The sequence below is a fragment of the Crocuta crocuta genome, unplaced genomic scaffold (genome assembly GCF_008692635.1).
Source record: "Crocuta crocuta isolate KB4526 unplaced genomic scaffold, BGI_CrCroc_1.0 scaffold2175, whole genome shotgun sequence".
NCBI classification, from domain to species: Eukaryota; Metazoa; Chordata; class Mammalia; order Carnivora; family Hyaenidae; genus Crocuta; species Crocuta crocuta.
Window position 1 is genome coordinate 84,172 of NW_027533082.1, and position 13,802 is coordinate 97,973.

Consider the following 13,802-nt stretch of genomic DNA (forward strand, 5'->3'; position numbering starts at 1 on the left):
TCCCTCTTCCTCCACCATTTAGTTGTCTTCATCTTTGAGATTAAAGATGCATTTCTGATGCTGATCATCAGTTGCTGATTACTCCTATCTTTTAAATTATCTTCAAGGAAAACGTAACCTTTTTATAAGTAGAAGAATATATCATTAATTATTTTTATTTTAAATTTAGGTTTAGAAAAAGCATGGATGGTGGCGCCTGGGTAGCTCAGTCGGTTAAGAAATAGCATGGATAGAATTATCCTAGTTTTCTTAAAAATATATAGTGATGAAAATAAACAGTACTTATAAAAATGTTGATATATGCCAGGCATTGTTTTATATCTACATTTATATATCTATATATATATTCACTATGCATTTTATTTTCCCCTAAATCCTCTGAGGTAGGTGCTAATACTATTCTCCATTTTACAAATAAGAGAATTGCAGGACAGCAAGGCTAAGCAACAGATAGGAAATAATAGAGAAAGGATTCAAATTCATATAGCCTAGTTCTTAAATCCATGCTCTTAACCTTTACTCAGTTTCATTTCCTAGTAAATCCTAAATCTATATCTCATTCATTCTTTCATCCATCTTTTGTTTGAGCCCTTTTCTGTGTTAGGCACTGCCTGCCCATTTCACATCTCCATCTCAGTACCATATTTAGGAGTACTGATTCCCAGGACTTGGCACTTTCCGCTTAATAAAAATATAAGAACTAGGGGCATCTGGGTGGCTTCTTATGGTTGAGCATCTGACTCTTGATTTCGGCTCAGGTCATGATGTCATGGTTCTGGGAGTTCAAGCCCCACTTGGGATTCTCTCTCTCTCCCTTTCTTTCTGTCCCTTCCCTGCTTGTGAGTACAAGCACTCTTTCTCTCCCTCAAAATAAATGAATAAACTTTTAAAAGTAAAACAAAAAAATAAAAATATAAGAACTATACTTTCAGTTCAACCATCATTTAAAAAGGTTTATTTATTTATTTTGAGAAAGAGAGAGATAGAGAGTGAGCAAGGGAGGGGCAGAGAGAGAGGGAGACAGGGAATCCCAATGATAGGCTCTGAACCGTCATTGTGGGGCTGGACACGAGGCTCAAACTCACCGTCCTTGAGATCATGACCTGAGCCAAGATAAAGAGTTAGACACTTAACCAACTGAGATACCCAGGCACCCCAGTTCAACCATAATTTATTGAGCATCTACTATGTGCTAGGTAAGGCCCTGGAGATATAAAAGAGAACACAGTAGATATAGCCTTTATATTCTTTTGGAGTTCATGATTTAATGGGAGGAAGCCAGAGGAAGAGTGTAGTAAGTACTGAAGGGGCAGTTGGAGCACTGAATATGAGGGCTTAATCCAGTTGCCAGGGAAGTTTTCCAGGAAGAAGCAATGTGTAGAAGGTCAATTTCTGGCATGACAGCATGAGGAGCTCTGTGGACCTACTCTCCAGTGAAATTGGTGAAAATTATAAAAAGGGGATATTCTGGAGTATTTACTGTGAGAATCTCTAGGTGAGTGCAGTTGTGAGGAGAGTGCTCTCTCCTTCCAGCCAGCCCCCACTGATGAAATGGGGGCTGTCCCATGGGAGTGACATGATTGAGAATACTGGTACCTTATTTGGTTTTGGCTTGGCTCATAAGGTATGATTTCACACTATGAAAAGTAAACCTCAGGCTGCTGAGAGAACCTCAGGCTGCTGTTTCCTTTCTACCTCCACTGAGACATTAGCTCCTAAAGCAGGAGTGTCATTCTGAAAGAAGAATGCCATTGTCCTCACTCCCAGATCCAGAGTCCAGGCTCATAGATTTTGACTGGGAAGAGAAGAAAACCATAAACTCTATAGGTTTTAACATTTTCCTGACAAAACTTAATTAATTTTGAACAGAGCATGGAGAAGTTTAAGCCACAAGTGCTCTAAAAACAGTGATGGTTATGGTGGAAGCATTGGGGAAATGATTAATATATTCAGTGAAGATACCAGTTAACTGTGGCCTGGCTATATTGTTTTCAAGAGCCACATAAGAAGAAGGTTGGGAAGCGTCCTCCTCCTTGGATTGGAACAAATATCAAACACTGACCTTTGGAACTCTTCCTTCAAAATAATCCAATTTGATTGAATTAGTCTACAGCACAATTGATCCCCAAGGGCATTACTAAAAAATAATACATTAATCAACTGGAAATTAGAGGAGACTAACATCTGGGTATGGTCAGGGCTGCGGCCTTCNACACCTTTACTTAGGTGGGACAGGATGGCTAGAGGGTATTGGAATTTGATATTTCCCTTTCCCCAGGTCAGCTGGGCTCTGATAAAATTCTAGTAGGTAAGTTAGGCTTGGTGAAACAGTTTCTCTTGAGGGAAAGCCTTCTTAAGACTAGAATGTTCCACATGTAATTAACAACAGCTATCTTTTGGGGCACCAGGGTGGCTTAGTCAGTTAAGGGTCTGACTTCAGCTCAGGTCATGATCTCACGGTTNTCTCTCTCTCTCTCTCTCTCTCTCGCTCTCTCTCGCTCTCTCTCGCTCTCACTCTCGCTCTCTCTCTCTCAAAAGTAAATAAACATGAAAAAATAATTTTAAAAGCTACTTTCCCCCTCCCCCTGCCAGAAACACAAAGGGATATTCTAGAGTATTTACTGTGAAAACTTCACAGGGTTCCTGGAGGTAACACTCATAAAAGTGTGGGAGCACCCCCTAAGACTAGTCCTTTCTGGAGTTTTAACTCTCATACTTGTCCACATTGAACTTCTGGCAATTTGTTGATTTTAGTTTAGGTTTTCCTTCCTCAGTACTGGTTTCCAGAAGTTTCTGTTCATGGATTTTGCTGCAAAAAATTGTAATTCTCTGTATTTGCCTGTCTGTCCCCCCTTTTTTGGAGCAATAATTTGCTCAGTGGCCTCAATTCTCTAATGGATCTAAGAAGAGTAGTTGTTTTTCAGTTTGTTCAGTGTTTTACTTGTTGTTAGTATGGAGCAATGGGTTCCACGTTCTTTACATGCCAGAAAAAAAGCCAGAAGCAGAGGGACATTTTATATTGATAAGAGTCCGTCCATAAGGAATATATAACAATTATAAGCAACAAAATACATGAAGCAAAAACTGACAAAAACGAAGGGAAAATAGACAATTCAACAATAATATTTGGGAGACAGTACTTCACTTTTAATTATTTTTAATGTTTTATTTATTTTTGAGAGAGAGAGAGAGACAGCCTGAGCAGGGGTGGGTCAGAGAGAGAGGGAGACACAGAATCCAAAGACAGGCTCCAGGCTCTGAGCTAGCTGTCAGCACAGAGCCCGACGCGGGGCTCAAACCCACGACCCGTGAGATTATGACCTGAGTTGAAGTCAGACGCCTAACCGACTGAGCCACACAGGTGCCCCAAATACTTCACTTTTAATAATAAATAGACCAAATGAGAAGAAGATCAAACAGGAAATAAAAGACTTGAGAACACTATGTGCTAATTTGATCTAATAGATATGTTGAATATCCCACTCAACAACAGCAGAATGCATATTCTTTTAAATACACATGGAATATTATTCATGGTAGACCACATGATAGGCCATAAAACAAATCTCAAATAAATTTAACGGTTAGAAATAATACAAGATATGTTCTTTGACCAAAATGGAATAATATTTCATATCAATAACAGAAAAAATTAGTAAACTCACGGATATCTCAAAATTAAGCAAAAAACTCTTAAATGGCCAGGGCATCAAAGAGCAAATCAAAAAGGAAATCAGAAAATACTTTGAAATGAATGAAAATAAGACACAGCATAGTACATATCACAGCTTGTGTAATGGAAATTTGTATCTTAATATACAATATCCCAAAACTTATGGGATGGAGCTTAACCTATGCTTAGAGGGAAATACATAGTTTCAAATGTCTATATTAAAAAAGAAGAAAGATCTCAAAAAAAAAAAATCCTAACTTTCCACCTTAAGACATTGGAATAAAAAATCAAACTAAACATAAAGCCAGCAGCTGGTAGGATAATAAGTTAAGCATAAATTAATGAGATGGAGAATGGAAAGAGTGAACTAGTGAAACCAAAGCTGGTTCTTTGAAAAGATCAATAATATTGACAAACCTTTAGCTAGACTGATAGAGGTAAGGGTGGGGAGAGAAAGGGGAGAAAGAGAGAGAACTCAATTTACTAGAAATCAGAAATAAAAGATATGAAAAAGGATCATAAAGGAATAATATGAAACACTGTATTCCATTATATTAGATAACTTAGGTGAAATTAAGTTACAAATTACTAGAAATACACAAACTGCCAAAACTATCTCAAGAAAAAATAGATAATCTGAAGAGATTTATAGCAAGTGAATAGATTGAATTAGTAATAACAATAAAACAATCTACAAAGAAAAGTGTAGGCCCACATGGCTTCACTGCTGAATTCTACCAAACATTTAAAGAATCTTTCACAGACTCTTCAAAAAAATAGAAAGTGAGAGAATACAGCTCTCATTTTATGAGACCAGTATTACTTTGATACCAAAACCAGACAAAGATATGACAAGAAAAAACTATAGATCAGAATCTCTAATAGAAATGGTTGCAAAAATCCCCCCCAAAATACTAGGAAAACAATCCTGGCAACATAAAAAAAGCAATTACATATCATGACTACATGAGATTTATCCCAGAATGCAAGGTTGGTCTAACATCCCTAGATCAGGAACCTCCTCAACATGATAAAGGGCATTACGAAAAAATCGCAGCTGACATCATACTTAGTGCTGAATATACTGGATGCCTTACCCCTAGGATCAGGAACAAGACAAGGATATGTGTTCTCACCACTTCTATTTAACATTGCACTGAAGGTTCTAGCCAGGACAATTAGGCAAGAAAAAGAAATAAAAGGCATCTGGATTGAAAAATAAGAAGTAGAAATATATCTACAGATGACATGATCTTGTCCATAGAAAGTTTTATGGGATCCCACTGATAAACTAATAGAAAAAAGAACCAGCATGGTTGCAGGATGCAAGATCAATATACTAAACTCAATTGCATTTCTATACACTTGCAATGAGCAATCTGAAAAGGAAATTAAGAGAACAATTCTAATATCATCAAAGGAATAAAGTACTTAAAATACACTTAATAAGGAAAGTACAAAATTTATACTCTGAATACTGCAAAACATTATTGAAAGAAACTAAAGAAGATGGGGTGCCTGGTTGGCTCAGTCAGAAGAGCATGCAACTCTTGATCTCAGAGGTCATGAGTTCAAGCCCCATGTTGGATGTAGAGATTACTAAAAAATGAATAAATAAACTTTGGGGCACCTGGCTGGCTTCGTCGTAGAGCATGTGACCCTTGATCTCAGAGACATTAAGTTCAAGTCCATACTAGGCAAACAGCTTACTTAAGAAGGAAAAAAAAAGAGGGGCGCCTGGGTGGCTTAGTCGGTTAAGCGTCCGACTTTCGCTTAGGTCATGATCTCGCGGTTCGTGGGTTCGAGCCCCGCGTCGGGCTCTGTGCTGACTGCCAGCTCAGAGCCTGGAGCCTGTTTCAGTCTGTGACTCCCTCTCTCTCTGACCCTCCCTTGCTTACGCTGTCTCTCTCTCTCCTAGAAATAAATAAAACATTAAAAAAAAAAAAAGAAGGAAAAAAAGATACAATTAAATGGAAAAAAAGAGAACCCCATGTTCATGAATTTCAAAATTTAATGTTGTTAACGTATAGGAGGATTAGGAGGAACTTGACAGAGGAACAAGGGGGAGAAGAAGGNTAAAACCACTTTCTGGTTTTGAAGCTCACTACAAAGCAGTGATAATCAAGACCATGTGATACTGGTACAAGATAGACATATACGTCAGTGGGATTGAATCAAGAGTGCAGAAATAAAACCAATTTTCAACAAAGGTGCCAAGACCATTCAATGGAAAAAAAAGTCTTTTTACAAATAGTACTAGAACATCTAGATAGCGATTTGCAAACTAACAAAATTAGAACCCTACCTCACAGGATATACCAAAAAATTAACTAAAAATAAATCAGAGAGCTAAAAATAAAATCTAAAATAATACAACTATTAGAAAAAACATAGGGGTAAATCTTCATGACCTTTGATATGGTAAAAGATTCTTAGATATGATACCAAAAGTATGACCAACAGAAGAAAACTACATTGAACTTCACCAAAACTAAAATCTTTTGAACATCAAAGTACACCATCAGGAATGTGAAAAAACAACCCCACAGAATGGGAGAAAATATGTACAAGTCATATATTTGATACAAACTTGTATCCAAAATAAAAACTTATAACTCAATAATAAAAAGGCATACATCCCAATTTAAAAATGGACAAAGGATTTGAGTAGACATTTCTCCAAATAAGATATACAAATGGCCAATAAACATATGAAGAGATTTTCAACATCATTAGTCATTAGGAAAATGCAAATCAAAACCACAATGAGATACCATTTCACCCATTAAAATGGCTAGAATCAGAAAGTCAGATAATAAAAAGTGTTCTTAAAAATATGGGGAAATTGGGTCACTGCTAGGAATTTACCCAAGGGATACAGAAATGCTGAGGCATAGGAGCACATGTACCCCAATGTTCATAGCAGCACTCTCCACAATAGCTAAAACATGGAAAGAGCCTAAGTGTCCATCAACAGATGAATGGATCAAGAAGATGTGGTTTATCTATACCATGGAATACTACATGGCAATGAGAAACAATGAAATCTGGCCATGTGTAGCAACATGGATGGACCTTGAGGGTGTTATGCTGAGTGAAATAAGTCAGGCAGAGAAGGACAAATATCATATGTTTGCATGTATAGGAGGATTAGGAGGAACTTGACGGAGGAACAAGGGGGAGAAGAAGGGCGGAAATGGTGGGGGAAAGGGAGAGAGGCAAACCATGAGAGACTCTTGAATGCTGACAAAAACTGAGGACTGATGGATGTGGGGAGGAGGAGGGATGGGCATGGAGGAGGGCACTTGTGGGGATGAGCACTGAGTGTTATGTGGAAACTAATTTGACAATAAACTATTTGTAAAAAAAAAATAAAATAAATAAAAGCTGATCAGAAACAAACAAACAAAAATATGGGGAAATTGGAACCCTTACACACTGCTGATGGGAATGTCAAATGGTCAGCCATTTTGGAAAACAGTATGGCATTTCCTGGAACAATTAAGCATAGAGTTACTGTATGACCCGACAATTCAATTCCTAGCTATCTACCCAAGCGAGATGAGAACATGCATCCTCACAAAACTTGTTCATAGCAGAACTATTCATAATAAGCAAAAGATATAAATAGACCAAATATCCATCAATGGATTAATGGATAAACAAAATGTGGCATATCTATACAATAGAATATTGTTCAGTCATAAAAAGAAAGAAGACACACTTGCTATACAATTGATGAACTTTGAAAACATATACTAAGTGATAGAAGCCAGTCACAAAGACATTTTATATAAACACACTCTTATGAAATGTCCAAGATAAGGAAATCTGTAGAGTCAGTAAGTAGATTAGTATTTACTTAAAGCCGGAGGGATAGAGGCGTGGGGAAGAAGGGTCATAGCTAAGGGTATAGTGTTTGTTTTTGACTTGAAAATGTTCTAAAATTGACTATGGTGATAGTCCACATAACTGAATATCATAAAACCGCTGAATTGTATGCAATTCAGTATACTTGTATATACTACTTGTATACAAGTAGGTGAATTGTCTGGTATGTGAATTATATCTCAATAAAACGTTTTTTTTTTTTTTTAAGTAACATCTATTCTGAGATAGATGAGTAGGGGTTATCCAGGTTAAGTGTGTGAGAAACGATTGAGAGAATGTTTCAGTCAGGGAGAGCTATGGGAAGCAAGATCAGGACTCAAAAAGGCATGGACCTTTGAGGAAATAACGGGAATTCTTTCAGCACCACAATGATGTTGGATGATGTTGTTGTTGTTACTATTTATTAAATACCAACTGTTACAGAGTAGATAGTTGGAGCAAGTGCTTTGATCTTAGGCAGGAATTGCATTTAATAGCTGGGTGACCTTGGCCAAGATGCTTTCTCTTAGCTTCACGTTCATTTTTTATTAAGTAGTAGGCTAATGATATAACATCTGGAAAGGACTCAGAGTTCATGGAAGGGAAAAGGACTTTAAGTCCAAAAAAAAAGAAAAAGACCATTACAAAGTAAGGATAGTACAATTATCCATTAGGAGAAATTTTTTAAAATAATTATTTATTAAAAAGCCAGATAGGGAGGCTTGGTGAGATATCAAAATGCCACTTAAAAAGACATGATCACTCCCTTTAGTGAGCTAAAGGGCTTCATTTTGATATTTGTGGGTATGAGTATGTATATGTGTGTATGTATTTTTATACTGTATCTCCTGTCCTTCATTTTCCCTTTAATCACAGCATAGTGAATGTGTAGTACATATGGATCTCCCTTATTTCTTTGAAGATTCTTTACCCACCCTATACTGAAAATATTGGGGTGGGGTGCAGGCAACATATTTGAATAGACATTTCTCAAAGTAAAATGAACAAATGGCCAATAGTACACAAAATGATGTTCCATACCCAACTAAATTATTCATCAAATGATGCAGCTGTTTTTGCTAAGGCTCTTGTGAAACGCTGGTGTCAGAGAATCAAATAACTGCTTTTGGACACTGTTATGTGCGAGATGCCCCACATTTCTCAACCCTTACCCTATCTTGAACTTTCCTTGTAAAGGAAACAGGCCAGTTTTTCTCTTGGATTTGCCTTTTCCTTTTATAGAGGCAATGATGAGTATGTGTGTATGGGAGTTGAGTGTGGCTTTCAAACACACAGTCTCCTGTCAGTTTCTCAGTGAAAAAAATTTTCATAAGATTACTCCTGTCATTAGCATCCTAATAAATCCAGTGGTCTTGCTCCTCTACTTTTATTTTTTGCATCATGGTAGCTATGTCTTATTGTAACGTTAAAGTTCCTCATAGACTATTTACTTTTAGTTTCTTAGTTGTTTTTTTTTAGTTAATTTGGATTCATTAAAATCCTATGTACTAAGTAAAAATTAGAAAGTTACAAATGCCGTGTTGACACTCTACAGTATAATGCATTATCTACTTTATCTTGTAATTATGAATCCAAATTTGTGATGCTAGGAAAGGCTTGCCATTCACATTAAAATTTACTGCACAGAGAAAATTGTTACTGGGAGAGTCAATTGGCTTTGAATTCTGAGCATCCCTGCACATTTTTATTTGGTATACAAAGAATGTAAGACCCTGACCACTCTACTACTCTACGCAGGCAGGCCATGTGTCAGAGTTGTGTTTGCAGCAAGCAACTTGAAGAACAAGTTAACATCTATTCCTGGACACAGAGCATGGTTGTTTCTGTTTACCATAAAAGTAATAAATTCTCCAAATACGTTTCTTTCCTGTTACAGAAAGCACTGCATGTGCACACATCCATAAAAGGGCCTGTGTCACCCCATGGAACTTGAAGAGCATGGAGAACTAATACAAATCCATATGAAGCTCTGGCTATGGCTTTTGCCATGAGTAATACCATCTTTGACCTAGGATTCTAGTTGTTTTCTGCCAGTATCCATTAAACAGTAGCAGAATAAATTTTTAATTTGTAAGTAGGGTAAAATCTCAGATAGCATAATTCTTGATAGGTGTTTCCAGATATTATCTGTAAATAAGTTATGCTAGGGCAATGTTTCCCACTAAGATGATTTTTGCACACATCTGTGTACCACCTCTGCTATTAGTATTGTGTTCTATCTCATGTCTGTCTTCTATCTCAGGTCTGTCTTCAAATTGACTTACTAACTTAATTTGAATATTTTTTTAAAAGGAAACTTTATAACACCACCCTAAATCTATACCATCATCATTTGCCTGAAACAAAGTATTCATTAATATACATTCAAATAAACACATGGATATCACAATTTAATCTATTTGTGTGCTATCTAAAATCATTCCCACCTACCACCAGATCCTCTAACCCCAACGTGATTGCATCCACAGTTGTCATAGCTGGGACACACTGTCAAAACCAATGCTTTTATTTAGTCAATTTCGAGGTCTTCTTCCTTATAAAAAGTTCTCATCAAGTCCCCTTGTGAAGGAAAAAGAAAGGAAGAAAGGAAGTCTAGTGCTCTGACCTGCTATGGGGATTGTTGTCATCCTACAGGTAAGTATATCCAGAACAACCTGGTCATCAGCTGAGAAGAGTCTAGTGCCGGCCTCATCTGAAGCAGAGAAACCAAAGTCAGACCCACCCTGGAGAGGAGTGTGATTTGGATGAGACTTTCTATATCCTACCTGAGTACCACACCTTTGGGTGCCTGGGGATTGGATTCATCTTGTCTTATAAAACTGGCGTAGTGAGCCCCTGGAAGCTTCTTACTCCAGTCAAAATCCAGCCTGACTAGCATCCATTGGACTGTTACAACTTTGAAGAATAATCTGAAGTCATGAATTGCCCGAAAATGAGTGTCACAGAGGAAAAATAAGACACAACTAGAAAAAGTGTGAGCNTAGATAACTATATAGGTATATAGATTTGGATGTAGATATACATAGTCTTACATAGCACGTTCACATTTCCAGTTAAGGATGATAGTATCCCCAAATCTGACTTGAACTTCCCTTTCATTAAAAAAAAATTTTTAATGTTTATTTATGAGAGAAAGACAGAGTGTGAGCAGGGGAGGGGCAGAGAGAGGGAGACACAGAATCTGAAACAGAACCTCCGTTTAAAATTTATACAAGTCTAGGGGCACCTGGGTGGCTCAATTGGTTGAGTGTCCGACTTCGGCTTAGGTCATGATCTCATGGTTCTTGGGTTAGAGCCCCGTGTCGGGCTCTGTGCTGACAGCCAGCTCAGAGCCTGGAGGCTCTTTCAGATTCTGTATCTCTCTCTCTCTCTCTCTGACCCTCCCATGCTCGCGCTGTCTCTCTCTCTCAGAAATAAATTTTAAAAAATAATTTCATTTTTATTTCATTCTTTTTAAGACTGAATAATATACCATTGTATGTATATACATCTCTATGTATAGGCATCTGTTGAACTGGTGAGGAGGGCCTGGCACCAGTCTTCTGGGAGAGATCACTCACCCAAAGGAAAGAGAGAGAAGATAAAACCATAATCTTTAGGCTCAAAGAGAAGCAATTCTGACTAAAGCATAACATCTGTTACTCAGACTTGTCTTCCTGCCCAATCCCCAAATTAAAGCATTGTGTCAGAGTCTTAAGGGGGAAATGGGAGCCTGTGATTAATATCCTCAAACTGTCAAGATACCTACAAGGTATCATGGCCCAAGTTACCCTGCATAACCACTCCTGTAGGACTGAGGATTCAGCACTATTTGAGAATTTCTGAACGTTATCAGCCCATAGGTAGGGGCCTGGGTGAAGTGGCAGAATTACCCAATATACATGACAATATCAAGGGGAGAATAAAGGGACATTGGGCAGCCACTGAAGGAAAGGAGCATCAAGGTGGCACCCACCTAACAGTTGACTGGATTTATTCTTAAGTACAGGTGAGAACTATTTTCTCCATCATCCCCAGTAGCTGATACAAATTCCTTGGGAGATGGGATCCTGCATGGACAAATGGGGAAAAAAAAACCATAAAATAGAGCTCACAGTCATTACCTTATTTGGTCCTCATATGAGCCCTTAGAGATCATTGTCTCTATTTTACAGATAAGACATAAAATTTATTATTCTTCTAGCTAAGTGGTCTGGTGGTAATTTGGAATACACATTTGCTTCTAAAATTCTGTCAACAAATATTAAGTGTCCCAGTGTCTTTAGAAATAAANTTTGTTATAAAACTTTTATTATTTTAACAATAATGTGTGTACATTCTAGGAGTAAGGAAAAATACAAATAAGCATAATAAAAAATTACTCATAATCCTGCCACTAACTATACTTTTTGTATTTTCACCCTTCACACATTTTTCTTTGCATATAGGTATTATACAAATGTATTCTTGCTTTCAAAAATATGATATTCACATATTAGTAACTTTTTTTTCATTTTATATGCTGTCAGGAACCTCTTTAGGTACAAATGAGTAAAGCTCTCTTATTAAAAGGCAGAGACTTTTGTATTGGTTCAAAATACGATACACAGTGAGATGCAGATTAACAAGAGATGCACTTAAAGTCAGTAATAGCAACAAATTAAAAATGGATGGAAAAAGGTGTATCAGGAAAATGCAAATCAAAGAAAAGCTATACGACAATGTTAATATCAGAAAAAATTAAAATCAAGGCAAACTACATTAAATAGGGATAAGGATGGTTTCGGTTAACCTTCCAACGCATCACTATAAGTTTGTTTCTTACTCTCCTTATCTCATCTATTTCATTCACTTCTCTGAACATATCTTCCTTACTTAAATGCCTGTTGTGTATATCTTCTTTAAATTCCTGGAGAGACTGAATCAGTCTTTCTCTAAAAGTTCCTTCCGTTTTTTCCTTCTCCTCTGGCTCTTCTTCCAACTCTGGTTTTTCCTCAGGCTTTGGCTCTTCCTCAAACTTTGATTCACTCTCATTTTCTGGTTTTCCTTCAGTTTTTTGACAGGGTTTCATCTTGTGAGTCTCTCTTCCTTCTTTCCTTTTCCTTTTTTTCACTGGTTTATTCCTCTTTGAATACAATTACTGCTAGGAAGCAAGGAGACCCTAAGTCAAACACTTGGTGAATGGACCACTGCTCTGGACAGAGGTCTCAGCATTTGCTTTCTTTGATTCAGAGCTATCATCAAATATCTTCCACTTGGGAGACTCAATCAGCAATCAGAGTTTCCCTGAGCCGATGGCTCATACCTCCACTTTCCACCTCCTTACCTCTTTTGTCCCTCCACTTTACACCTCCGTACCTCTCTCTTGTCCCTCCCTCCAGACTTTTTTTTCAAGCCCCATCTCCCCCCCAACCCCCACCATTTCATTTCTCCATGCTGGGCAAAATACATGACCCTCCTAGGACAGACGAGTAGGTTGGTAGAATAGGCGGGCGGTAGGAAGAGTGAGGCCCACAACATCTGACATGCGCACATCCCATCTCAACACCAGGGGTATTTATATTTCCCTCACCTACTTGTACTGATCCGAACGGTTTCTTCCTCGCCTTTTCTAGCTTTGTGTAGTGCTAGGAATAACAGACCTGCGGACAAACCGGAAACGGGAGGGGAGTGGGAAGGGTTGGAGACGGGGTAAGAGTGGAGATGGGGGAGGGGCGAGAGCTTGGTGAGCCGACCAGCACCTTTTACATTTTTCCTCATTAAGGTACGTGGTTCTGAAAACTTTCCCACCTTCTTCCACTTCTTCCCCACCCCACCCCCCGCCGCACAGTGCAACTTAGCTCGAATTTCCCATCAGACAAGGGGTAAGAAAAGCAGATTATTTCCAAACTATCTTTAAGACCGAGGCAGGGGTTGGGGGGAGGGTAAATGTTGGGAAAGTGGCCTAAAGCGGCAGAGAATGATTATTTTTAAGCTATCACAGTTCTCCTTGTCCTTCTCCCCGGACCCATAGTCCCTCTCCCAATGGTCATCAGTTCCTGCAGACTTGGAGGTGGGAGGTGGAGAGATGGTTTTGACCAGGTCTCTGCCCTAGGCCACTTCCACCCTAGAAGTCCCCGGGCAGCACCTATTTTGACACCAACCTGCAAAATTCTGACAAGTTGAGTCCTCTTTCTACTGGCCTCAGGCTCTGCCGTCTGCACTGCTGAAGGAAAGCTGGTACCCAGACGCGAACAAGGACCAGACTAGCAGGACTTCT

The 13,802-nt window shown here is 38.2% G+C and overlaps 1 protein-coding gene across 4 annotated transcripts; it reads right to left on the reverse strand.

Annotated features, from left to right (window-relative positions):
• Positions 1-11,837: 11,837 nt before the first annotated feature.
• Positions 11,838-13,796, reverse strand: TCEAL9 (transcription elongation factor A like 9). 4 transcript variants are annotated; one of them, XM_077745960.1, is made up of 3 exons: positions 13,687-13,796; positions 13,120-13,185; positions 11,838-12,683 (listed from the first exon to the last, which is right to left on the reverse strand). In XM_077745960.1, exon 3 carries the CDS (start codon positions 12,612-12,614, stop codon positions 12,300-12,302), a length of 315 nt encoding a protein of 104 aa, XP_077602086.1. In that variant the 5' UTR covers positions 12,615-12,683; positions 13,120-13,185; positions 13,687-13,796; the 3' UTR covers positions 11,838-12,299. The 4 variants fall into 4 exon arrangements, with proteins under 4 accessions (XP_077602086.1, XP_077602087.1, XP_077602084.1 ...); XM_077745961.1 differs by having other exon boundaries at positions 11,838-12,686; XM_077745958.1 differs by having other exon boundaries at positions 13,116-13,185.
• Positions 13,797-13,802: the final 6 nt, after the last annotated feature.

Coding starts and splice junctions, on each gene's coding strand:
- TCEAL9 (XM_077745960.1), bottom strand. CDS start 12,614: ATGAAACCCTGTCAAAAAACTGAAGGAAAACCAGAAAATGAGAGTGAA.